This window comes from Syngnathoides biaculeatus, chromosome 4 (genome assembly GCF_019802595.1).
Source record: "Syngnathoides biaculeatus isolate LvHL_M chromosome 4, ASM1980259v1, whole genome shotgun sequence".
NCBI classification, from domain to species: Eukaryota; Metazoa; Chordata; class Actinopteri; order Syngnathiformes; family Syngnathidae; genus Syngnathoides; species Syngnathoides biaculeatus.
The window spans coordinates 26,969,766-26,997,406 of record NC_084643.1 but is presented as its reverse complement, the minus strand read 5'-3'; the positions used below and the strand labels follow the sequence as shown (position 1 = coordinate 26,997,406).

At 42.6% G+C, this 27,641-nt stretch overlaps 1 protein-coding gene across 5 annotated transcripts in view; it reads left to right on the top strand.

Annotated features, from left to right (window-relative positions):
- The window catches only part of LOC133499170 (netrin receptor UNC5C-like), a 259,981-nt gene that overhangs the window by 147,425 nt on the left and 84,915 nt on the right, over positions 1–27,641 (top strand). For all 5 annotated transcript variants that reach the window (XM_061816820.1, XM_061816821.1, XM_061816823.1 and 2 more), the window contains one exon: positions 22,780–22,923. In XM_061816820.1, the coding sequence (XP_061672804.1) occupies positions 22,780–22,923 (144 nt within the window). The remainder of the gene's footprint in view (positions 1–22,779; positions 22,924–27,641) is intronic.

Sequence of the window (27,641 nt, the reverse complement as noted above, 5' to 3'; positions counted from 1 at the left end):
GTTTTATCGAACGAGTATCCAGAAAAGCCTCTCTGACAGGTATTTCTGTTCCAGTTCTGTCCTTATAAGACCCCCAGCCCTCCCTCTGATTGGTCGCCTGTGTGTAGAAAACACACATGTGAAACCACACGTGCTAGTAATGTTGAGAGCTCTGGCTCAGAACCAGAGACGTTAGCGGAGATTTTGGTTACTGACGTAGACGGGCTTGAGAAACTCGAATGACCTGATTTCAAGCCTCTCGGCAAAAAAACGGCCGGTGTTCAGGCATGCTTGGACAACTTTAATTTGTATTACATGTTTACTGATCCACCATAAACACAATATTACATCCCAAATATCAGGAAAAAGGTAACAAAAGAAAGGACTTTTAGGTTTGGATTTTTACTCTTTTGAAAGTATAATTGTTTCCCCCTCCCTAGAATTTAAATGGTATGATCTTAACTTGTATGAGGCTCCATGAAAAATTAGTATCCTGCTAGCTAACCTGTGGAATTCTCTGACTTTTTCACAAAGGGTTCATTTTCCCTTTTTTTTTTGTTATTTTGTGAGGATAAGCGGTTTGGGAAATGGATGGATAAACCACATTTGGGCTTTGTTACCATCCCATATCGTCATCAAACACAGTGCAGTCCTGTCATCTTACATCATCTTCCGCACTGGACAAAGCGCCGCAACTGCTACTGTGTGGTTCATCGTGGAAGCTGCTGGTGCTTTGTGCATCATTTAGCGTCCCGGTTGTGATTGCGGGTAACCAAGCCAAGACAGGAAGCTAGCCCAGCTTGATGTTTCCACTGATTCAGCTGTCAGTTGCACTCACTGGGAAAAGACGCAAGCACAAACACACACGCATACATGTATGCGCACGCACACACACACTTAAATACAGCAGAAAGAATGTTCGACTTGGTATTTTGATAATTGTTGTGTCACATCATGATTTAAAAGCAGACGAAACTCTGTGCTTTCATAGACATAGCTCAAATTTATATCATCATTGCTCAAGTCTGTGTCAAACAGAATTCATGCCTCCCTTTCCCTCCCTTCATTCTCCAGTTTTTTTTCTTTCATCATTCATAGCTCAGAGTTTTCACAAATATACAGTATACTTGTGACAAAGGCTGCCCTTTTTCATTGATTCTCTTCATAACTTTTTACGGGCAGAATTTCTAGATGCAGCCAAGGTGTAGAGGGGGTCAGGTTTGGTGACTTTAGTGTTGTATCTCTGCTTTTTGGAATTGATGTGTGTATGTTGGCTTCATCAGGGCTTGATCCCTCAACTCTCATGGGAGTGGCTCACAGGTGAGTGTGAAGTATTTGGGATGAAAATCATCATTTCCAAATCTCAGACCATGGTCCTCTTTCAGGATGAGAGGCTGCTTCCAATGAAGGAGTTCAAGTACCTCAGTGTCTTGTTCACCAGTGCGGGAACAATGGAACAAGAGATCGACAGGCGGCTCAATGCAGCATCTGCAGTGATGCGGACTTTTTATCGGTTCGCTGTCCTGAAGAAGGCGCTAAGCCGAAAGCCGAACTTCTCAATTTGCCAGTCAATCTACGTTCATACTCGTGACCGAAAAAACAAGATCCCGGATGCAAGCGGCCGAAATTAGTTTCCTCCATAGGCTGTCCAGGCTCTCCCTTAGAGATGAGGTGAGAACCTTGGTCATCTGGATGAAGCTCAGAATATATCCGCTAGTTATCCGAATTGAAAGGAGCCAGATGAGGAGGCTCGGGCATCTGTTTAGGATGCCTCCTGGATGTTTTCCTGCTGAGGTATGCCAGACACTTCCCACCGGGAGGAGACTCTGGTACGATCCAGGACACACTGGAGAGACTGTGTCTCCCGGCTGGCCTCTTAATGCCTCAGGCTCCTCCCGGAGGAGCTGGGTAAAGTGGTGGGCGAGTCTGGGCTTGCCTGCTAAAGCTCCTGCCCCTGCAATCTGACCTCGGGTAAGCGGAAGAGATTGGATGGATGGATTTTATTTATTAAATGGCCCATAATCTACCAAACCAACTATTTCTCATATCTGTGATGTTATATTGGCTTTATGGTAATGCAGTAAATGTGAAATATGAATTAAAATCATCTACGCATTCCTGAGTTCCACACATTTTTCTGCTTGGAGGACTGAGAGCAGGTCATTAGCATTTCTCCAGCCTATCTATGTCACTAGCAAATATCTCCACCTCCCTCCCCACCCTCAAGTCAGGGCCGGCAACTAACAAACGTGTGCGCTTGGAAATAGTGAGGGGTGAGTCTTCTACACAGAAGCAAACAATCAGATGAAAGGCGCTTGTTTAAGGTAAATATGGACAAATACAAAAATGGGTTGAACTGTCAAAGGGGCCTTTTATGGGGACTAGTACAATAATACCAAGCTGTTTTCTTAAAATGAAATTGACACTTTTATAAGTCAATGTTAGTGAGTCACTCTTTGGATGTCTGAATGGGCAAAATATGGGACTTTTAAGGGGGGAAAAATATTTAAAGCTACCTCGACCTCTTTGAATGGTAATTACCCTCTATGTTGAAATCTGAATTAACTGTGGCTAATTTTTGCTTAGCACACCCAAGCCTGATTACCTCCGAGCCTGCTCAATACAAAAAAATCACTTAACAAAACCTGTGTGACAAAATTTGATTGGCCAAAAGATTTAATAAAAATGTAATTTAAGATTAAAAAAAAAAAGAACTGTTGAGAAATAAAATAATTGGCGTCTGTCAGTGTGGAATATGGAAAGGGTTACAAAACCATTTCTAAAACTTTGGGAGTCCAGTGAACCACGGTGAAAGCCATTGTCCACAACTGAAGAAAACATAGAACTGTGGTGAACATTCCCAGGAGTGGTGCAGCGATTCATCCAGGTCACAAAAAAAAAAAAAAACAGGACAAGATCTAACTGAAGACTTCCCTTTTTGCAGTTAAAGGCAATGTTTATCACTCAACAAAATTGAAGAGACAATGCAAAAATATTATCCATGGCAGGATCGAGTTCCAAGGCCAAAACTACTGCTGACCAAAAAGTACGTAAAGGCTTGGAAGACCTGGATGGCTGTGATTTATTTGAATTGTGATTTCTTTTCAATTCCCCCAAATCCTGAACGAGAACGCTTGGCCATCAGTTCGTAACTTTAAGTTGAAGCGCACTTGGGTTTTGTAACAGGAAAATAATCCAAAACACACCAGCAAGTCAACTTCTGGATGGCTTAAAAAATGAAAATCTAAAAGAACGTTTTGGCATGACCTAGTCAAAATCATGCTGATGAACCTCAATATAATGGCAGTTCTCTGTAATGCACAGACTGGTAAATGAACACCTTTCTGTCAATTAAATCAGAATATTATCTTTGTAAAGGCATACTTTCTCCGATTTGATCTCATTAGGTGTCTGCTTATCTTCATTCTCGCAATCTTAATTGCCCATCTTATTATGTACACCTAATTGAGATGTGTGGGTGTGTCAGAAAGGAAAAATAATAACAGCTGGGTGACAGCCAGCATGCTGTATAATAATCGCTGCTGTCTTTTGTATTTTTTCCCACCTTCTCCACATCCTCCTTCCTCTTCCTCTTCATCTTTCAGCATTCATTACAGGCATCGTCACGCACCCGCTCACCATTTATTATTCTCCCCGTCATGCGCTCGTTGGCTAACCTGTGGATACACTTTAACAGATCAGGCTGTGATGTATGGATGATAAATCTCGATCTAATTCAGTAAAAATTTGGATGAAATAAGCACTGAGCGACGGTTGATGTTTTGTTAATAAAAAGTGGATTAGTCGTACGCTTGGCTGGGCACCACTCACTCGCTGGGGGGATCCTTAAGCTCTCCAGCACATCCTGATCATCTAACAACTCAATTCTATTTTTTTTCTTTACCCTTTCTTTGGATTTTATTTAATTATGAGCTTTGTATGTCACTTGGCGCTTCGTTAGGTACTCTATAAAAATAAATCCAATATAAAGATGGAGCCTTTTTACAAAGCTAAAAAAAGATTGTGATTGTCAAGGTTAATTTATTTCTTATCTTTGTTGTAGTTTGAAATGGTAGAACCCCTCTATTGTAGCTCAATATAATTAAAATATTAAGATTTCCGTTCTTAATTAAATTCTTGTATTGGATTTTGTTAGATTCAGCAAGTGCATTCAACAAAGTGTCTACTGAGTGTTTATGAGCCTAAAGTGAAAAGTCAGTTAGTTTTGATTTTAGGTAGAGCGGTCGGTACTGTAGGTAGGTAGGCAAGCAGGCAGACAGGCAGACAGGCAGACAGGCAGACAGGCAGGTATCTTGGTAAGTAGGGGAGAAGGTAATTGAATGGAAGGAAAGTTGGTAGATTAAGTGGGTAGTTAGAATGATAGGTTAGGTGGGCAGGTAGAAGGATCGGCTTTGTAAGTAGACAGGTTGGTAATGTAAAGTAGGTAAAGTTCTCAAGTCAGTAGGTTTTCGACTTCACAGTCTCTGATTTGTCGCTGTGGCCTTTGGTCTCCTCGGGCAAAAAAAATATGTCTCCGCCGTAATTCTGGGAAAAACTCACACTCCTTCATTGTTTGTGTCTCTCTGAACGTTGCATTCAAAGCCACACAGTTACTGCATTTCCCTGTGACCACTGAAGGCCTAAATGCTCTGCTCATTTTCTTTCTCACCGAGCTTCTATTCTTCCCACTCATCTCCTTATCGTGTTTTCTCCTCTTCCCACATGCCTGTTTTTTCTTCATTTTGGCCGCAAAGGAAGTCCTCCCTTTTATTTTGACAGCGTTCCACATAGGATCTGTGCATCTGCTGCCTCCTCGCTGCCAAAAAAAGCAAGTGTGGTAATGCCACGAGAGGCCGGAAATCTTCTAGCATAAACCTTTGCAACATCAATAAGAACAACAAGTTAACATCCTTTTCATTCAGCGTGTTCAAACCAAGCGTGTTCACGCAACGTGATGAGTTAAGGAGACAGACAGAGGTGAGCTGCCTTCATGCCGTCATGTTACCAGACAATTTCGGCTAACCATGTCCACTGCTGCGTAAGGCGTGCCAGCTGGCCACTTCCTGTTTCCCAGCAACAGCAGGCACAAAACCTCAAACCAGAGATGCAACCCGCCTTCCTCCAGATGGGTTTGTAATACAACACAATTATCAGCCACAATATTGGATTTAAAAAAGAAGTAAACAAAAACGAGCATATGGCCATGCCTAAATACGCACATTTCACATATATATGTGGTTCTCACCGGCTTTCATTTTGTATTAAAAGCATGCTATATTAGGTTGAGATCAGGTCACTGGTCACTGGAGAACATGACATTGCTTTGCCTTTACAAATTCTCATGTTCTTTTTTTTGTCTTTCCACAATATCCACTTTTTTACCTTCTAAAATCTCTGAGCTGCTAATTAGTTTACCATTTTATGGAAAAAAAATGCTTTCGATGAGGAAAGCTTTTCTATTCTTTTGGCTTCATCTTAAATAGTTTACCAATTGTTCTGTTAAGAAATTATTTAATTGCCTAACCTTCAAAAAGAATTGAAATTCTGAGTAACTTGGCAAAGGATTTTTTTTGTCTTCTAAAAGACCTGACTTTGTTTATAACCTGGCCATGGAAGAGTGTTTCATTTATTTGCCTTTAAAAAGTCTTGAATTCATTTCAAGCTCTGACACTGAAAAGTATTTCATTTCTTATCTTCTCATAAATATATACATATATATATATATATATATATAGCATACTAATATGGGCATTTTTTTCTAGAAAACTCCCGATTTTGTTTCTAAAAAATTGTTTTTTAAAGTACTTTTTTAAAAAGAATGGGATCCCAGATTTCCTGAATTTATTCACAAGCAAAGATGGGGTGATGTTCACCTCTTTGTGAAAAAGTGCATGCGTGAGAAAATAGTCCAACAATTTAAGGACAAAGTTCCTCAGTGTACATTTGCAAATAATTTGGGGATTTCATCATCTACGATCTATAATTCCATTAAAGGTTCAAAGAATCTGGAGGTTACTGCAAGTAAGGCAAGACCAAAAAAACGACATTGAATGCCCGTGACCTTTAAACCCTCAGGTGGCACCGCATAAAAAACTGCCATCAATGTGTGAAGAATATCATCACGTGGGGTCAGGAACACTTCAGAAAACCAATGTCAGTCAATACACTTCAGCGCTACATCTGTGAGTCCAACTTAAAACTCTACTTTGCAAAGCAAAAGGCATTTATCAACAACACCCAGAAACACTGCCAAGCTCATCTAACTTGGGCTGATGCAAAGTGGAAAAGTGTTCTGCGGTCCGCCGAGTCCACATTTCAAATTGTTTTTGGAATTGTGGACATCATGTCCTCCGCGCCGAAGAGGAAAAGGACAGTGCGAACTTTTTTGTATGCAAAGGTCAAAAGCCAGCATCTGTGATGATATAGGGCTGTCTTAGTGCCATTGGCATGTATAACTTACACACATGTGAATGATGAAAGGTACATACAGGTCGATACATATGCTGCCATCCAAGCAATATCTTTTTCATGGACGCCCCTTTTTGTTTCAGCGAGACAATGCCAAACCACATTCTGCACGTGTTACAACTGTATGGCTTCGTAGTAAAAGAGTGTCAGTCCTAGATTGGCCTGCCTGCAGTCCAGAGGTGTCTACCTTTGAAAATGTTTGGCACATTTTGAAGCATAAAATATGACAACGGAGACCCTGGAGTGTTGCATAGCTGAACCTGTACATCAAGCAAGAATGGGAAATAATTCCACCTACAAAGCTTCAACAATTAGTGTCTTCAGTTCCTAAACGTTTCTTGAATGTTGTTAAAACAAAAAGTGATGTAACACACTGGCAAACATAACACTGTTCCATATTTTTGGAATGTGTTCCAGCCATAAAATTCCAAGTTAATGATTATTTGCTAAAAACAGTAAAGTTTATCAATATGAACATTAAATATCATGTCCGTGTAGTGTATTCAATTACATATGGGTTGAACATGAATTGCAAATCATTGTATCAGAATATAATTGATTTTACTCCACTTGTGATTGTTGTTTGTGAATTCCTGATTTGGGTTAGGGAGTACTGTATATATTATTTATTGGTTTGACTTGTAATTTCCTTTGTATTTACAAACAAAATCGGCCCTAGTTCGTGTGGACATGTTTTTTTTTTTTTTTTTTAAGAGTTTTTTTTTTTTTTTAAGTGCCATGTCCACAATCTCGGTATATCTCCATTAGCCTGGAGTGGACTAATGACATATGGTGCACTCTCATGCTTACTTTGTCTCCATTAGTCACTGTGTGAATTATTAGTTTTGACCTGCATCTTCTCATTGGCGCATACACAATACACACATACACAAAGTATTGGCTGGGATGATTTGTGACCTCTTTTGCTGCCATCGCACTTATCGATTTCTTCTCATCTTTACCTTCTCTCTCGCTCTCTTCCTGTCAATGTTACTCATCTTCTCTGTGCTCCCTCTTCCTTCCAACACTCCCACTCGCCTACCTTTTTGCATCTTTTAGCCCCATCTCACCCCCCCCTTGTCTTTTACCATCACTCCAATTTACGTTTAACAACCATTGCGATTTATAGGCGACTCCATTACTGTGTTTCATTTAGAGTGTGTTCGTTACTGTCTAGACGTGTGTGTTTTGGAATGTCCTGCTTCATTGCTACACAGACACACACTTATAAATAATGGGAATACAAACATATTCTAGATCATTGGTGGGCAAACTTTTTGGCTAAACATTGATGTTTAAAATTTGACAGGAAGGCCAAGTCACAAGCAAATTTTTACATATGAAAAATAAACAAAAAGGGCATTGTAGTGTTAATCCATCCATCCCTTTTCTGAGCTGCTTATTCTCACAAGGGTCCCGGGATATAGATTTATTCATAATGGGAACTGCGTTGTTTTGCTAACTTTTTTTTTTTTTTTTTTTTTGCCAGTGCATCCAAGTCTGGTGTTGGTTTTGTTGTGGCAATTCTCAGCACAGCAGCTTCCAAATGGCAGGATTATCACTTATCCACAAAAAAAGGGAAAAAAAGCAGTCTTAGCTGTACCCATTACTTGGTAATGTACATCACACAAGTAAGAGTTAACATCAACATGAACTAATAACTAAAATATTCCCATTAAATCAGCTACGTAGTGCAGAATTGACATGACAATGCAGTACAGTAAGTACCTAAACATAAAAAAGCATACTATTCTCAGATTCCCAGTACAATTCTCTAAAGACTCTTAACTGACAGATAGATGAATGGATGGCGATTGTGCTCCATGAAGGCAACTATGTGTGTGTGTGTGTGTGTGTGCATTTGTGCCTGTGTTAACGAAAATGGGTACGTGGACACACACGACAGACACACGCACACACACACCATTGCTCCCACCACTGTAATTTTGATGTGAAGACCAAGAAAAATTGACAAGATTATGCACCTGTTTAACTAGCAAAGCTCTGGGGGATTGAAGGCGGGGAGAAGTACTGATTTAGGTGACGTCAGCCGTGCAGTGCGGTAAACCAGGCTGGACTACAAATAAGTTTGATAGTTTTCACTTTTCATTATAGATACGTACTATTTAAGATAAGTGTTGAAAATCCTTGAGCGAAACAGTCCTTAACTTCCATGACCAATTTATGACGGCGCACAGAATAACCCAAAATGCACTGCATGTTCAACACAATTCACTCTGAGCGTGTCTTGTCTTTGGTCCACTCTAGAGGTTGAAGGGTTCAGAACTGAAGCAGAATCAAAACATAACAACTCGATGTATCATTGGACCTACCACCAGGTGGAACAAGTAGGCATTGCAGCACAACTTGGTGGAATCATTTGGCATTTCAGACAAGGTCCAATAAATGTAGTGATTGTTGTGGTCTCCATCCATCCATTTTCTGAGCCGCTTGTCCTCACAAGGTTCACTCGAGTGCTGGAGCCTATTCCAGCTATCATCTGGCAGGAGGTGGGGTACACCCTGACCTGGATGTGGCCCGCGGGCTGTAGTTTGCCTACCGCTGTCCTAGCTGGAACGGTATTGATCAGTAAATCATGTGAGACATGCACACACACATTCACACTCACGCACACACACACACACACACACACATACAAATGGACGCAGTGGGATTATTCACTGGACATGGTCTGTTGACTTGCTTCTGTCTGTGTCCCACTTGAGTTCCTTCCACAAGCACAAATCTCATGATGTCTCTCTCTGTGTTGTCATCGTCATTGTGTCTCTCCTTCTTGCTTCTTCAATATGTTTTCTTGTGGAGGAAATATGAAATATGTGAAATACATTTCAGTATGTATTTGTATTTATTTTATCCATGCACAGTATTTTTTTTCATCTTTTCAAAGATCGTGTAAAGTAAATTTCGAGATTTGTTTCTAGACACAGTACTGTACACATGACTTCGACAATACTTGAAATGGACATGCCCTTGTTGTGTCAGTACGCCCAGTTTGGCCCCGACTGGCCAGCCAAATTGGCAAACGTGTTGAGAGTCTCACGCGTGGGGAAAAATAAAGATTTGGTAGTTTTTGCGCTCTGCCCCACACCCACACATTAGGAAAATAGAGAATGAAAATAGAGCCGATAGTGTTAAACCATTTTTTGGCCGTGGCTAAAATGTGGACCATTTGAAATATTTGGGCCCTTCACTCACCGTATAACAACTCGAATGCCATCGTTCACAAGAGCGGTTACACAACACAACTGCAAAGTGCAGTGAGCAAGCTAGCTGTGTTGGAAATCCTGAACATTTTTTACTTTATAGGGACGTATTGTATTTTAAATAATTTTTTACAGATCGTTCAGGCGGCACGGTGGAGCAGCTGTAAAGCGTTAGCTTTGCAGTTCCGAGGACCCAGGTTCAATCCCAGCCCCACCTGTGTGTAGTTTCCATGTTCTCCCCGTGCCTACATGGGTTTTCTCCGGGCACTCCAGTTTCGTCCCACATCCCAAAAACATGCAACATTAATTGGACAATCAAAATTTCTCCATTTCTCCATGTGGGCTGTGATTGGCTGACAACCAGTTCAGGCTGTACCCCGCCTCTTGCCTGATGACAGTTGGAATAGGGCACAGCAGTCCTACAACGCTTGAGAGGATAAGCGGCTAAGAACATGGACAGATGGATGCACGGATCTTTCATTTCATTTTTATTTCAGAGCTCCACTTACAGTCATGCGTATACCTCCGCCAAGGAACTTGTGTTTTCATGGAGAGGATTTGGCCTCAACATTTTAAATTGTTTTATTAAAATTATACCCATCATCATGATCATAATAATACATTTAAATGTCTTCAAACACACGTTTAAAAAACATTGTAAACCTATTCAAGGCCTCCCCCAAATAAAAATATTTGCTTAAAAGAAAACAGAATATAGAAGAGGGATCAGTGGATCCAAAACAGGGCTCTTACAAAAGAAAGTGGTGTGTTGTTTTATTTATCGCCCTCCATGACAACAACGTCGTACGTAAACAAACGTGGATATGTTTTTCCACCTTATCCTCTTTTGTTTGCTTTGACCCCCAAAGAGACATCTGTTCGACCTGTCACATTTTGAACACAACATAGCTATTAAGTGCTCTATTTCCTCAGCTTTCCTTATCTCCTTTTCTGGAGCTTTGAGCTTCTAAACCGCTCTCTTATCACGTCTGTCCTTAAAATAACGACTTTCATTCTACTCGACTCAGTGTAACATCTTTCTATTTCTTTGCCGCAGGTGTTTGATAGCTTTACTGCATTTATGCACTCTGTCAGAAATGGAGGCGAAGGTGCAGTCGGCACTGACTCCCCCCGTTTATTGGTCTTGAATGATGTCTTCTTTTAAGTTTCGGAGGACCATTCTCTTGACTTGGCCTTATTTGAATGCATGTCAGCATCAGCATCTGTTGTAGTCCTATCTTAAAGGATACATATTATGCCATTCTACATTTTAAAACAGTTCCCAGGTGACTTACTAAAAGCTCTCTGACATTCTTCTGTCAAAATACAGAATGGATAAAGAACTATAGTGCACTTAACATTACTTGTCATATACCGTGTACTGGGTCTGTCTCATGCAAATGCAGACCGTGGCTTTTGTTAGCATGATGACAGAGCTACAGCATGTGATAATGGAAGAGTTGGCAAAAAAAAAAAAAAGAAATATACAGAAGATGTCCATCTCTCCACAGCCACACTGCAAATGAATGCAGCTTGTGCAAAACCAGAGACCCAGCTATGTGCATAAAATTAAAAACTAATAAACAATCAATAGTTGCCTCATTTAAGTAGATCACAAGTGACATTACTTTAGCATTTAGGGCTAAGATATAGAAACTATATGGGAATTTAGGGTCAGCTTGTGGTTTGAGTTGTGGAAAACGGCTGCATTTTTAAAAATGTAGAGAATTAACCTTAATCACAATATGTATTGAATCATTTTAATTGCACCTAATGATTCAAAGTGTACTAATACAGCCCTAAAAGTACCACCTTTCCCATTTTTAGGAAATACGAATTAGGAATGTAGCCTTCCACTTTAGCGGCTCTGGCTTGTGGACTCATTTGAAAACTGCGATGGATGGATGAATGGATGGATGGATGCCAGGCTTTAGATGCAGACGTATGTGTTGCATTTCCAAGAAAAAAGCTTACACTTACTTTTATTTTGCTTGATTTTTTTCAGTTGGCACTCGACAGTTGGCACTGCCAGGGATACTTTCTATTTTGTCTCTTCTCTTCTTGGTTTCCTTTTCTACACCCTGCATTTAGCCGCTCCTTTCCATAGTGCACTTTGAAGGCTTTCAAGCTGTTTAGCTTAGCTTGCTAGTCGCTAATAACGATAGTGGAGTACCTTCAAGATCAACTCAGGCGAACGCGAGGAAAACCAGTTACGTGTCAACTACTGGACACTGTTTCAGGGTCTCGTTTGTGTTCCACAGAGAAGGTTTGCTCATTCATTTAACTATCTATGTATTAGTAACACTCGTCCTCAAATATTTCCTTCATGAAAACCTCACAGTGCTTTGTTAACTATTACTGTTAAACTGGTTAGAATCGGGATGCTCAAGCACTGAGTCCAGCTAAGGACACCTTACAGTGGAATATTATTTTCCAAGCGCCCCTCCATAATTCTAACACAATAAAATTTTCTAGAAAAAACCTGCCCCAACAATAAAATCATAACTAAAAATGTAACAATAAGTTGCTGTTTTTCTTAATTTGATCACAAAGCAATACAATTAATCAACTTTTATTTAGCAGACTCAGTCATTTAAAAAAATCTGTTAATTAATTTAAATATAAATTTAATGACCATAATTAATTTGATCAAATTGCTTTACATGAAAGAACAAAATTCACCTGCTCTATAAAGTATTCAAATTTCATTTTTGGGTAAAACGTTAATGAATCAATTTCCGGTCACTGAATCATTTCTGATGGTCTCTTTCTAAATGAACCAATATTGTCTTTGAATCGAATCATGAATCGTGAATTGTGATGGATGGATGGATTGATAAACAGAGAGGTGGATAGAGAGATGGATGGATGAATGACAACTTTGGAAATTTACTCTACTTGAGAACTTTTTAAGCATTCTTGGTAGCCGTTACTAAAATCTTCCATACACGCATTTTGTGCATGTTTGGGTCCCGTGTGCCAAAGTTGTTTTGTTTGACTGAACTTTAAAAATAAACAATATGCTAATATCGAAAGGAAATGCCAAGGTCTTGTCCGATTGACAGGAACATCGATGACAGTCTCCACTTATCTTGATGTTTTGTTGTTGTTGTTGTTGTTTTTTTTTTTAACCTCCCGAGTTGACAAGAAGAATTCTCTTGACAGGATGTTCTGTCACGCATTAGAGACCCATCCAAATTCTCTCTCCTCATAGCTACAATGCTCCAAATCCAATATCCAAACAAAATAACACTCAAACTGGGACTTTGTTTGGCTTTGTTTATGGTTCTTATAATTTAGCATAGGGACCCTGACTTTGGGAAATTTGTCAACAAACAATGGGGGTTTGTTGGGGCTTCATTCATTTCAGCAGAGCTTCTTAACACATACTGTAAATACTCTTTTTTTGTCCCTTGTCAATCTATGTGTGAAAAAAGCTTTTCATTTTTTTTTTAATACAGTGGAACTTCAATATAACAGATTAATAGGGGTGGTGGGGATCATCTAACATAGCCGACTGTCTGTTACATTGAAGCATTTTTTATATTTGAGGCCATATGCACCCATATTACTGTGATGCTGGTAACACAATGCTGCCATTTTCAATAAAAAAGCAAAGTAACGCATTACTCTTCCCACATAAGTAATCAGACTACTTCAAAACAACAATACTTACTTTTGAGTCACCAATAATTCTCAGCAAATATTAAAAAATGGATGGGGATTCATACTAAGTTTAGTCCAGCTGCTCAAAAATACTATACCAATCGGGTAGACTGCTAGTTCTTCAATAAACACAATGAAGCAATTGGGAGGTGATTGTTTATTATACAATAAACACTGACAGTCCAATACCATAAATGGGCAAAGGAATACACAATTTCTCTTTTTATTTTCCTTATGGAAAAATGTCTTTGCTTGTTGTTACTTTTTTATTCATACATAAAAAAAAACAGTTTTACTGTTGTGGTAAGCGTACAATATATTGTGAGTTAATAATTCATACCAAAATGTGACATAATTAAGTGCAGTGCAGTCAATAAGCCACAGCTTCACTATTTGAACAGTTTTGTAATGTTGTCATCTTTTCTCACTTTTTTCATCAAAATTACAATGGTGGGAGCAATTATATTGTGTGTGTGTGTGGTGTGTGTGTGTGTGTGTGTGTGTGTGTGCATGCGTGTGCGTGTGTGTGTATACACCCAATGTACATACACAACTCGAACATCTATCTATCAGTTAAGAGTTTTTAGAGAAGTGTACTCAGAATGGTGTGCTTGTATGCATGTTATTTGCTTCCTGTATTTGTCATGTCAAGTTTGCACTAAGTTGCTAATTTAATGTAGCTTCAAATACAAAATTTATGTGATTGTTGTGTGTGTCACGGACGAGACTCGGGGGTGGACCCAAATGCACGACTCAGGTGAGAGGTAAGCAGTGCGGAATGAGCCTTTATTCGTTCCAATGTCGGTTACCAGGGAGTCAGTCCAAACAAGCAGCAAGATCAGTAACGGCAGGCTTACGGGGTAGGTCGGGAGACAGGCGTTGGTCGGTACACGGGAGGTAGACGTCAGGAGTACGGTAGTGTGGGAACGAGGCATGAGAGGCAACGATCTAGCAGAGTCTCTGTCGTCCCCCGGGTCCTATATGTACCGGGTCTAATCGGAGGTCATGAGGCGCAGGTGTGACCCTTCCGATTAGACGGCCACGCCCAGCCCTGGCTGGAATCCAGGATCATGACAGTACCCCCCCCTCAACGGCCGGCTCTGGACGGCCCAGGCGCATCAGGGTGAGCCGCGTGAAAGTCCCTGATGAGGGAGCGGTCCACGACGAAGCGGGAGGGGATCCAAGAGCGCTCCTCCGGGCCATATCCCTCCCAGTCCACCAGGTACTGGACCCCCCCTCCCTCTGCGGCGGGAAGAAGCAACCGGCGCACGGTGTACACCAACCCACCGTCGACCATGCGGAGGGGCGGGGGGTACTTGAGCGGAGGAGCCAGCGACGACGTGCGATTCGGGCGAAGTCTGCTGACGTGGAACGTAGGGTGCACCCTCATCGACCTGGGCAGTTTCAACGAGACGGCGACCGGGTTAATAACCTTGGAAACAGGGAACGGGCCAACGAACCTGGGAGCAAGTTTGCGGGATTCCGTCCGCAGCGGGAGATCTTTGGTGGAGAGCCACACTCGCTGTCCCACTCTGAGCTCTGGTGCGGCCCTCCTCTTGCGGTCTGCTGCGGCCTTGTAGGCGCTGCTCATGCGCAGCAGTGTCCTCCGAGCTGCTTCCCAGGTCCGTTTGCAGCGTCGCACCACGGCCAGGGCCGACGGAACTGTGGATTCTGTGACCAGTGGAGGAAACAGGGACGGAGGATACCCATGCACGACATGGAGTGGAGCCATACCTGTTGAAGCGGAGGGTAGGGAATTGTGGGCATACTCCACCCACTTGATGTGCTGGCTCCACGTGCTCTGGTCCCTGGATACCAGACATCGAAGACCGGTCTCTAATTCCTGGTTAATCCTCTCAGTCTGGCCATTAGACTCTGGGTGATGACCCGATGTCCGACTTGCTGAAGCGCCGATGAGGTTGCAGAACTCCTTCCAAAAACGGGCGCTGAATTGCGGACCCCTGTCCGAAACGATGTCCTGGGGTAGACCATGGTAATGGACGACCTCGTCTAATACCAACTGGGCTGTCTGCTTGGCCGACGGGATCTTCGGGAGCGGCACGAAGTGGACCATCTTGGAGAAACGATCCACTATGGACAGCACCACTGTGTTCCCTTGTGAAGGCGGCAGGCCGGTAACGAAGTCCATCGCGATGTGTGACCACGGACGAAAGGGGATGGACAGGGGTTGCAACTCACCAACGGGCCGTAGGCGGGAAGTTTTATTGGCAGCACACACCGGGCAGGCGTTGATGAACTCCCTTACATCCTTGCTGAGGCTAGGCCACCAGAACCTTTGTTCGACCACTGACCGTGTCTTCGCCATACCCGGGTGGCAGACCGTCTTGTTGGTATGGGCCCAGTTGATGACGTCTCCCCGCAGAGATGGAATGACGAAAAGACGGCCCGACGGACAATCCGCGGGTGATGGTGTCTCTTCCAGGGCCTCCTTCACCCGCGACTCGATCGACCAGGTGAACCCGGACACGAAGCACCCCGCTGGCAGATAGTAGCGGCGTCTGAATCAGTGCGGCCTCCCTCGTGGATCCGCGAGAGTGCATCCGGCTTGCCGTTTTTGGAGCCTGGGCGGTAAAACACCTTAAAGTGGAAGCGGGTGAAAAATAGAGCCCACCTGGCCTGACGGGCGTTCAACCTCTTCGCGGACTTCAGGTATTCAAGGTTCTTATGGTCCGTGAAGACAACGAACGGTACTTGCGAGCCCTCTAGCCAGTGCCGCCACTCCTCCAACGCGCTCTTGACCGCCAGCAGTTCCTTATCTCCCACGTCGTAGTTCCTCTCTGCCGGGGTCAACTTTCTAGACAGGAACGCGCACGGGTGAATCCTTCCATCCCTGGGACTCCTCTGCGACAAGACTGCTCCGATTCCTGAATTCGATGCATCCACCTCCACCACAAACGGAATAATGAGAACGGGCGCAGTAGTGAAACTTGCCTTGAGCCTGCCGAAGGCCTCCTGGCAGGTCCCGGACCAGTCGAAGGTGGTATTTGGCGAAGTGAGCGAATGCAGAGGAGCGGCCATGGAACTGAAGTTCCTTATGAATTTCCTATAGAAATTGGCAAATCCCAAGAACCTCTGCATGTCCCTCCTGTTGGTGGGGGTAGGCCACCGCAGCACCGCGTTGACCTTCCCGGGATCCATCCGTATCTCTCCCTCAGCCAGGACGAAGCCCAGGAAGGACACGGATGCCTGATGGAACTCACACTTATCCATATTCACGTATAATTGGTGCTGCTGCAGACGCCGGAGCACCTCTCGGACTTGTTGAATGTGGGAGGCTAGGTCTGCTGAAAAGATGAGAATGTCATCCAGGTAAACAAAGACAGATCTGTTCAGGAACTCCCGGAGCACGTCGTTAATGAAGTTCTGAAAGACGGCCGGAGCGTTTGTCAGTCCAAAGGGCATTACAAGATACTCATAGTGCCCTGTGGGGGTGTTGAACGCCGTCTTCCACTCATCCCCTTCCCGAATCCGCACCAGATGGTAAGTGCTGCGCAAGTCAAGCTTGGTGAAGATCCGGGCTCCCTAGAGGAGTTCGAATGCTGTAGAGATAAGCGGCAAAGGGTATCTGTTCTTGACTGTGATGTCGTTCAGTCCTCGGTAGTCGATGCAGGGTCGCAGCGTGGAGTCCTTCTTCTTGACAAAAAAAACCCCCGCACCGGCTGGTGAAGATGAGGGGCGAATGAGTCCGGCTGCCAGCGAGTCCTCGATGTAGTCCCTCATTGCTTGATGCTCTGGTCCTGTTAAAGAGAACAGTTTCCCTCTGGTAGGAAAGGTGCCTGGCAGGAGTTCAATCGCGCAGTCGTATGACCGATGTGGCGGTAGAGACTTTGCCTTAGATTCAGAGAAGACCTCCCGTAGGTCATGATAGCAGGATGGCACTGCGGTCAGGTCCAGGGCGGTACCAGGTTCTGTTAGCCGAACCGGCGCGACTTGAATACCCCTGTCTCTCCGGACAGTGAAACAACGACTGAGACAGTCCTCACCCCAAGTCTTGATCTGACCCGTGGTCCAATCTATGTGCGGATTATGTTCTTTGAGCCACGGACTGCCCAAGATGATGTCGCTACTACGTGCGTCGAAGACATGAAAGCTAATTCGCTCCGAGTGAGCGTCCGGAAAGCTCATACGTAGCGTCTGAGTACGATGTGTAACCCGACAAAGGAACTTGCCGTTGGCGGCATAGGCGTGACGAAACCGTTGCGTGGGGAAGGTTGCCGCCCCCAGCTCCTCGACCACGCGGGGATTTATCAGGTTTGCTTCCGACCCAGAATCTATGAAAGCCGTCACAGAGCATGAACGGGAGTCCGTTCCCAAGGTGAGGTGAAGAAGGGACCTCCCTGACCCCGTCGCGGTGTACCGCACCCTCACCGGAGTAGCGATCCTGATGTCAGAATGCCCTGGTCAAGTCGGGCAACGGGCGATCAAGTGTCCCAAACGCCCGCAGTAAAAACAGCGTCCCTCTCATCGTCGACGTAAGCGCTCCTCCGCTGAGCTGCCAAGCCCCTCCACTTGCATGGCTTCCGGTGAAGCTGACAACACGGGTGGCCGGGAAGCGGAAACAACCAGACTGCGACTCTCCCTCTCCTCCTCCCTCAGGCCCTCCATCTGTCTCTGCACGGTGAGGCGCTGGTCCACCTTGAGGGCCAATGCGATGAGGGAGTTAAGCGAAGGCGGAAGATCCATGGCCACGAGGTGACCACGGATCTGTGGGGACAGTCCCTTGTAAAACGCGTCATGGAGGGCTTCCTCATTCCAGCGGCTCTCGGCAGCCCGAATCCGGAACTCAATGGCGTAGTCGGACACGCGGCGACGCCCCTGGCGAATTGTCATGAGTGACGACGCCGCCTGGCGTTCTGGAGCCGCATACTGGAACACCTGGGTGAGCCCCCAGACGAAGCTCGCCCATGAGCGGCAGGTCTCCGAGTTACGGCTCCACTCGGCGGTGGCCCATGCCTCCGCCCTCCCTGTCATGTGGGAAATGACGAAGGCGATCCGGGAGCGGTCCGTGGGAAAAGCGGAAGCTTGCAGCTCAAAGTGGAGATCGCACTGCGCCAGGAAGGGCTTGACGTTACCGGAGTCGCCTGAGAACCGCTCTGGTCGAGAGAGCGGAGTGATGGTGGCACGGGGAGGCACAGGAGCGGCCGCGCTAGCTTGGGAGGCTAGCCACGGTTGCAGCTGGGTGCAGAGCTCCTGGATCTGGTGAGTCATACCCTGGAGAGCAGCCTCTTGCTCACCCAGGCGTTTGCCCTGCACTTGCAGCGCACGGCGAATGGCTTCAGAGTCGGCTGGGTCCATGTTCTTGACTAGATCGTTCTGTCACGGACGAGACTCGGGGGTGGACCCAAATGCACGACTCAGGTGAGAGGTAAGCAGTGCGGAATAAGCCTTTATTCGTTCCAATGTCGGTTACCAGGGAGTCAGTCCAAACAAGCAGCAAGATCAGTAACGGCAGGCTTACGGGGTAGGTCGGGAGACAGGCGTTGGTCGGTACACGGGAGGTAGACGTCAGGAGTACGGTAGTGCGGGAACAAGGCATGAGAGGCAACGATCTAGCAGAGTCTCTGTCGTCCCCCGGGTACTATATGTACTGGGTCTAATCGGAGGTCATGAGGCGCAGGTGTGACCCTTCCGATTAGACGGCCACGCCCAGCCCTGGCTGGAATCCAGGATCATGACAGTGTGGCTTTTATATCTTCGGTTAAGCTGTTTTTTTTGTACTGTGGATAAGTGCTATTATATATATATATATATATATATATATATATATATATATATATATATATATATATATATATATATATCCCGAAATTAACTAAAACGTTAGTTCTTAATAACTTTGTGACTTTTAAATTCAAATAATCATTAAAGTAACTAAGTTACCTTTTCAAGATAACTGCGTTAACACTGGTCTCCACATAAGCATGAGAGTCACATCTTTTGGGGTTTGATCAATTCATATTGTATGTACAGTATATCTGACTTGAAAATACGTCATTCCCATTCTCTGCTCGCATTTCCCCACAACGTCAGGAAACAAACAACAGCGGCCAATTTTGGAGCTGACAGACTTTGTCAACGATAGTTTAAGTAAAAATTTGATACTATTTTTGGACACATTGTTGAGTCCCAACAGTGTGTTTCATTGGATATTTGTTTTATCATTGGTCCAGATTATCAAGGTTCAACTGTACCGGAATTAAGGAGTATTGAATGCCACCAAGAATATTAGTGGAACCTACAGAATAAATAGCATTTGTAACAAGGATATAATTTCTATGATTTAAAAAAATGTTGGAATTTTTGTTTGAATTTTATTTTAGTGGCGGCATGGTGGCACAACTGCAGAGTGTCGGCCTCACAGTTCTGAGGACCCGGGTTTAATCCTGGACCCGCCTGTGTGGAGTTGGCATGTTCTGGCCGTGCCTCGGTGGGTTTCCTCCGGGCACTCGGGTTTCCTCCCGGATCTTAAAACAGGCAACATTAATTGGAGACTCTAAATTGATTGCGAGTGGAATTGTTGTCTTTTTCCATGTGCCATGCGATTGACTTGCAATCAGTTCAGGGTGTACCCTGCCCCCTGCCCGTTGAAAGCTGGGATAGTCTCCAGCACTCCCGTGACCCCTGTAAGAATAAGCGGCTAAGAAAATGGATGGATGAATTCATTTTAGTGCAATTCCCTTTTTTTCCCTAGTGTCATTTGACTGAAAATACAACCTTGTTGGTGCTTCAGCAGCTTTTAAGGGTTCATTGAACATATTTCTATTTCCAGGATTTGAAAAGCTGAATAAAACGTAGTTTTTTTGCACTGCATAATGAACGAATATTGTAAGCCCCATGCTTGGGTAGTGGTTGGTTTCCTACCTGTCACTTTACCCTCTTGTGCACTCGTGCTGCGTTTTCTGGCTGAGTGGAGCTTCTTTCCTCGTTTCCACCACAGTACTCCCAAACCTCTCGCTGCTTCTAATTGCTTCTTTCACTGGCATTTTCGTCGCCACCTTTGCTCCCTTTCTGTGTCCCCTGTCTGCAGTTTTAGCCCGAGTAATCTCCCTTGTTAGCCTGCTTGCCGGAGTTCTGGCATTGTCAGTTTTCAGTGTCGCTACTCTTTGGCCCTCTGTGCTCTTTATCTCTTGTTGTGTACCTTTCCATCACTTTCCCCAATACTCTACTGACAACCCTTAAACCAGTATAATCCTCACACTCAGTTGCCCACTACAGTCATAACTTTATTTTGGGGGGTGGGCAGAACTTATTACATGTCCTCGATGGATCGAAATGTCACCAAAATGCTCGCTGGGGTTGCTGGCACTTACACGTCAAATGTGTTTTTATTTTTTTCATCAAAAAATCTCCCAGCTGGGCTGGGAATGCAGTAGGATCTTTCTGAAAGAGCTCGACAAAGTGCCAGCAGAGATGGGAAGTCTGAGCTTCCCTGCTAAAGCTGGTGTGCCCATGAAAGCAAAGAAAAAAAACTTATCTATTTAAACATCTTGCAAACTGAAACCTTTGTTCGACATATTTTTTTGTTTATAATTACAAAAGCTACAAGAAGGTTTTGTTGTATTTGTGTTATCCTGTAACATGAAAAATATAAAAAAACACTTTGAAACTGTTTTTTTAATCAATAAAAACAATCAGTCTTATATCCTGGAACACTCCTTTTTTTAAAAAAAAAAGATAGCATGTTTCATAACTTTAATTTCTAGTTGGCCAGGCTTATTTTTTTCTCATTTTAATTTAAAAAAACAACTCATTCAATAGCATCACTTTTTATTCGATTGTTATATCCTCAAACATTGACCTTCTTTATTTCAACAAATGGTATCATATTAACATGAAACTCTTAATTTAATTTTATCTTAGTTTTATAATATATATATAATAGCTAAACATGTTTTCCTAAATATATTTATTTTTAATGTACATTATTTCAATTATATACTCATTTTAAAATGTTTATTAGCTCTATGTTAAGTTCAAAGTTCTTTTATATATACACACACACACACAAACTACCACCCTAGTGGGTGACACATCCTTTTTTGTTTTTTTAAAGTTAACTTTTTGCATCCATGCATTTTCAACACCTTTAATCGTGGTTAAGGTTGAGGGGTGCTGGAGCCTATTCAAACTAACTTTGGGCAAAAGGCGGACTACACCGTGAACTGCTCGCCTGTCAGTCCTAGGGCACATATATCGAAACCACCACTGAGCGGGACCTGAACCCACGCTAGCCACAGTTATGTCAGGCGAGTGTACCCGACACCATCAGTGACTTCCAGTTAACTTTTTAGTATAAAAAAAAAAAAATGTTTTCCATCTAACCCGCTGGCCTTGCCTTTACTTCCACTGGCAGGCATTAGCCGATCACAATCTTCACTCTCAGTCGCATTTGCTTCACTGCTATCACTGAACTTTATTTATTTTTAAATTTATTTTGCCCAAAACTTCTTGAGAGTCTTCGTTGAGACGTCCCCTCAGAGATGGCTGGCGTTGGTCTTTGTAACATCACTGAACCCGAAATAAACCGACAAGATCTCTCGCTCGGAAAATTTTTGTCCGCCCACGCATCCGAGTCCCTGTGTACTTTTGCCTTAAAAGCCAATTTTCTATCCTGTGGGTTTAACATTTCATTTGGCCTCGCGCACCTCTTAATCTTTCCCTGTAGTCGGTGTGCTTAACTATTCACTTCCTCTTCTGCCTCCTCATAATTCTTTTATTCTTAAAACATTTGCTGAGGGGCTCAACGGTCCCATTTGATCCCGTTACTTACTTGGAGGATATGAAGGATGTACAGTATAGCTCCATTCCGTCTTGATCCCTTTTGTCTTCCCCTTGACTGGAGCAATGCTTGTGAAATTATATATATTTTTAAAAAAAAACTTTAATTCTTTTTTTTTCAATTTAAATAGGATTTTAAATATATTCTTCTGGTTTCTAATTCAGATTTCTTTTGTTTATTTTTAAACTTATGTCTAATGTTGAAGTAACAATATTTTAAAAGCATCTTTCATTCATTTTTCATTTATTGTGCAATTATTTTTTATTGTATTTATTGATTGAGTGATAGCTTCATTTATGTGTTTTTTATAATCTTTAAATGTTTTGATTTTCTATTTTACTATTTATGACACGTTGGGGCGACCCCGAAAGGGACAAGCCCAAAGAAACATTACATAGTTATTTTAAAAAAAATTGGGTGAATTGAAAAAAGTAAAAAAAAACTACTTTGTCAATGTAAATGTCAGTTAATTTTGTATTTATAATTCAAATACAGTATTTGTATTTTCATGAAACAAATATTTACCTTTATACTAACAATACTGTATCCACATATTAGCACAAACTTTTTTGGTATATTTTAGAGGTCCCTTATTTTGACGGGGTTTGAACTGTAACGGTGCTGTTTTTTGTGTCGTGGCAGGTCTGGTGGTACGGGAAACCAGCATAGAAATTACCCGGCAGCAGGTCGAAGAGCTGTTCGGCCCGGAAGATTACTGGTGTCAGTGCGTCGCGTGGAGCTCTGCCGGAACCACCAAAAGTCGCAAAGCCTACGTACGCATCGCATGTGAGTACCGTGCAGAATCAATTTCACCAGGCCTGCCTAGAAGGTGAAGTGAAAACTTTCCAATAGTTATTGAGTAATCAACCATCAGGTTAGGGAGGGTTACTTTAAAAATGTGTTCCAATATGGTTACTTGTTACATGTTGAGAAAAAAAAAGTGGACAGTAAATTGACGTGCAGTTACTAACGCAACGCAAGCACCAAAATATTAAAGTAAGTAATCTTGATTACTTTTTACTTTTGGATTACTAAAATTTTAGATGGGTTTAAAGAGACCTAATAAATTCAATATCAATACAGTAGTAATTTATACGTATTTATCTTTTTTATCTTTTTTGTCCCATTTCGGTTAAATAGGCATACTTTTGGAATACGGGAGGATTCCAGTGTGCCTGGAATTCAAATTAAAAATCTCTGTACTTTGAGGCAAATCTGCTTAACCACTTGCTCACCGTACTGCAGAGAGAGAAGAATGGCGGGAGGGATGGATGGATGGATAGATAGATTGATATGTTAGCTTCATAAAGTTCTCAACACATTTCCACATGACTTGGTGTTTGTTTTAGTGGGCGAAATGGAAACGAGCACATTCTTGTAATTTTGAAACAATGATGATGATATGAAAAATGTTTGTATTCCCGGCGACATGTTCTTCAGCAGCTGGTATTGATAATATTTGTTTAAATAGTAAAGAGGTAGTTGATTTATGATGGGATTGGTGAAATACTGTATTTACTTGACCTGGACTTAGGGCTCCTGGGCTTCAGTTCTCATTATTTGTGGTTTCAAATACATACGTAGACTATTTTACTAATAGATTTGATGTAGCAGATGTGTCGCCCTGTGTCACTGCACATATTGCACATGCCAGAAAGTGCCACTCCATTGGATATTTTTAAGTCTGCTAATACAATTACAATATTTGAGTATAAACATTGTGTTGTTAAAAAGCATTGCCTTGAAGATTAAACGTCAACACCTCACTCATTGTTAATAACTATCCCATCCATCCATTTTCTTTGCCGCTTATCCTCACAAAGGTTGCGGGGAGTACTGGAGCCTATCCCAGCTGTCAAAGGGTAGGAGGCAGTGTACACCTTGAACTACCTGCCAGCCAATCGCAGGGCACATGGAGACAAGCAGCCACACTCACAATCACACCTAGGGGCACTTTAGGGTGTCCAATTACTGTTGCATGTTTTTGGGATGTGGGAGGAAACCTGAGTGCCTGGAGAAAACCTACGCAGGCACAGGAGAACATGGAAACTCCACACAGGGAGGGCTGGGATTGAACCCGGGTCCTCAGAACTGTGAGCCCAACGCTTTACCAGCTGATCCACCATGCCGCCCTTTAATAACTACACATTTATTTTCACATGTAGTTAATTTATTTTTATTGTCTCTATTCATTTACATTTGTTTCTGGTTCTTTTCTATTATATATTTCCTTTTTTTATGATCATCATTATCATGATCAGTCACAGATGATGTGGTGATACACACCCATGACTTCGGTGTGAGGAGCGCGGGATCAATTCCCTTTCAATGACTGGCGACCATTTCAGGGCATAGTCTGCCTTTCGCCTGAAGTTAGCTTGGATAGGCTCTGACACTCCTGCGACCCTTGTGAGGATAAGAATTTTTTTTGAAATGTCTTATCCTCAGTGAAGTTGTTAAAAAAATCGACGATATCTTGTTTTTCATGTAACTCTTGTTTAAGTGTCACTTAATGTGACTTATTTTATGAATAAAAACTGAATAATTTGTGCTTTACTTCACTGATACTGTTTAACTGAAACTATATTTTTGTAAACTTAAAACTATATTTTGCACTTGAAACTGGAGACACACCAACACAACCCCGTCGCCGACAGTGTGTCGTCGTGGTCCACTGACGAAGTTAATAGGACCACTGGGAGCGGGTCACAAAATACACAAAAGGAGTGCCAACTCAAATAAGAGATTTTGGCGAACAGCGTGGTTCATCGCTCGCGCCCCCGCTACATCGCAGATTTGGAAAGGTTTTTACACTAACCAGTCTAGTCTGACTTTCGAGTTGAGCTCCACTGAGTTTAGATGCAACATAATGATGCAGGTAATTAACAGTAAGAAGAAGAGGCTGAGAAGGTCCCCCTACTAAACTGCAGTAGTAACTATTCCAAGAAAGCAGAAAAAACATATGCTTGCTATGCTTGAATGTTCTGTTTGCATATGTTTTCTGCTTCATGTGTTCAGTTGTTTAAAGATTTACAATGACTGTAACGTTATTAGACAATGGACAAAATGGTATGGTTTCGGTAAACATTTTGGTGTTTAAATATACCATGTTTAGTGTTTTTTTTTTTTTGTTTTATGTGTCATTTATTTTTGAAAAACAAACAGCTTGCAGCCGCTTTGATTTGGAGAAATGTTTCCAGAGCATCTTTTGTTTTCTTCAAGTGATGTTTTATGGCACTCTCCCATTTTCTGACAGTTAAAGGGTGAGAACAACCCTGAGGAATATATTTGTGTATTTTCTTCAATTTAAATCTCTTGAAAGTGTATAAGAGGTGTAAAACTCTTATCAACGATTTTCACTGATTTTGGCTGGGTCTGGAGTAATCCCGCATAATGAACGGGGATTGAATGTAATACTAAATACACGACAACGCGAGGAAATCATTTTTAACATTCCCACTGGAGGACACTGAAACGCTTTACGCCGGCCTCGTATCACCTGACCCATCGCTTCTCGGCAAGCTGGATCCACTGCGGTCATCTTGCGGGCGTCGTTGCCTCGGCTCCAGTCAGCCGTGTAAGACCAGCAGGGACTTGTCAGGCGGTCAGGGAGAAGTGAATCCGGGAAGAAATAACCAATAACCTTTGTGCCGCCTCCTCCGTTTTTATTTTATTGGTTGCGCTTCACGGACGGAGTCCAGCATCCTCCGTCGTAGATGCGATCGCGGGAGCAGACGGAATTCCCCGGCGAGCTCGACGAGAGGAAATCCATCACGCTCGGCCCTTCTTTTTAAATATTAACCAAGAAGCTGCTCTTTTAAAGGCTTTATTTATCCACTTGCTTTCATGCTTTTATTACTTCCAGGCAAAGGCTTTGTGTTTTCTTTGCTCATTCATTGTCATTAACTACAAAATGTACTTAACACATATTTGTGAAGATTAATCCATGAGGCATAGCAATTGAATAAATCGGTGGATTGATCAGTATGAATTTGGAATTTGTTGGATATAAATCATGTCTTAAAGCAATGGGGGTAAAAACGAGTTGGCAGAGTCACCTTCCGGTAGTTTCCTGTCGAGAAAAATAAGGATTAAAAAAATAAAATAAGTGATGAATTGTCATTGTTAGGATCACACAGTGAGGCGAGAGAGCTGTGTCTTTAGCCACTAGTGGGCTCATGGAACCCTGGCGGAGAACTCAATTCTTGCTGTTGTTGCCTCCGTCCAATACGCCCCAGTTTTGTTCTGTAGTCATCCATTTTGCTTTAAATCAAATGGACAACTTCCAGGTTTTTTTTTTCAAACAAATTTGTCCCACTACATTTTAACCTGATTGCTATCAAAGCTCCACAAGATCTGATCTTGATTGTCTTATCGTCTTTGGCATCACGACATGGCTGTTTGTATACTTCCTGGTGTGATCTCCTTTTCTTTTTGCAAATCAGCCCAGCATCTTGACCTGGGCTTTCAACTCCAATTTGGATCCACTGGCGTGTGATTAAAATGCTCAGTGGCAGCTCAAGCTTGCTTTTTCTCTCCAGATCCTTCTGTCAGCATTTCTGCCTGCATTTTGTGCTTTTTCCACTGCTGCGTCTTGCTTTGACTATCCAGCTGTCATTCTTGTGTTTCCGTTTCTTATTCAAATTGGGATTAACCTGCTAATTAAATGGACAAGTCCGATCAATCTGGGGTTGGATATTAAATTGTAGTGATGCAGGAGACATTTATATTTACTTACTTAAAGAGTGGAGTATGTGAAGTGCATTCTTGTCTGTGCAGAGAAATGTGCATGTGCTGCGTCAGCCGTGCTCTTTGGCCCCACAGCCAGCAGGTCAAGAGTTTCTCCTTCGATGGATTAGCGCCATGTCAAGGTCGCACGCACACAGACGCACAGTCCAGATGACGCCAATTTGTTCTGCCACTTTCCTCCGAGACGTGCGTGTGGATAGTAATCAGTGGACCAGACAAATGTCTTGTCGTGTTCATAACAGCAATATGTGTCACATTCTGTATTGTGCATAAATCCAAAGGCTGTTGACTCAATGTCCTTTTCCACAGCATTGAAGAGAAAAGGAAAATCACATCCTCTCACACCACAGAAACACAAACCTTTTTCCAAAATAGAGCTAATATTAACATTATACTTGCAGCATAGCAGATCGACCATGTTGTCCAAAAAGGACGCACCACTCATTATTTTAATGTATTTATTTTTTGCCATTTCTGTTTATATTTTTTTTTAATTTATTTTTAAAAGTTATTGATTTTTTTCATTCATAATTTTTTCCCATTTAATTAAATATATATATATATATTTGATATGTTTTAACTTATTTTACATTTTTGATTTATTTAAATGAATTATTTACTCTTTGTGCATTATTTAATGTTACAATTATTAATCCGACCATTTTCTGAACCGCTTATCCTAACAAGGGTCGCGGGGAGTGCTGGACCACATCCCAGCTGTCACTGGGCAGGAGACAGGGTACAGCCTGAACTGG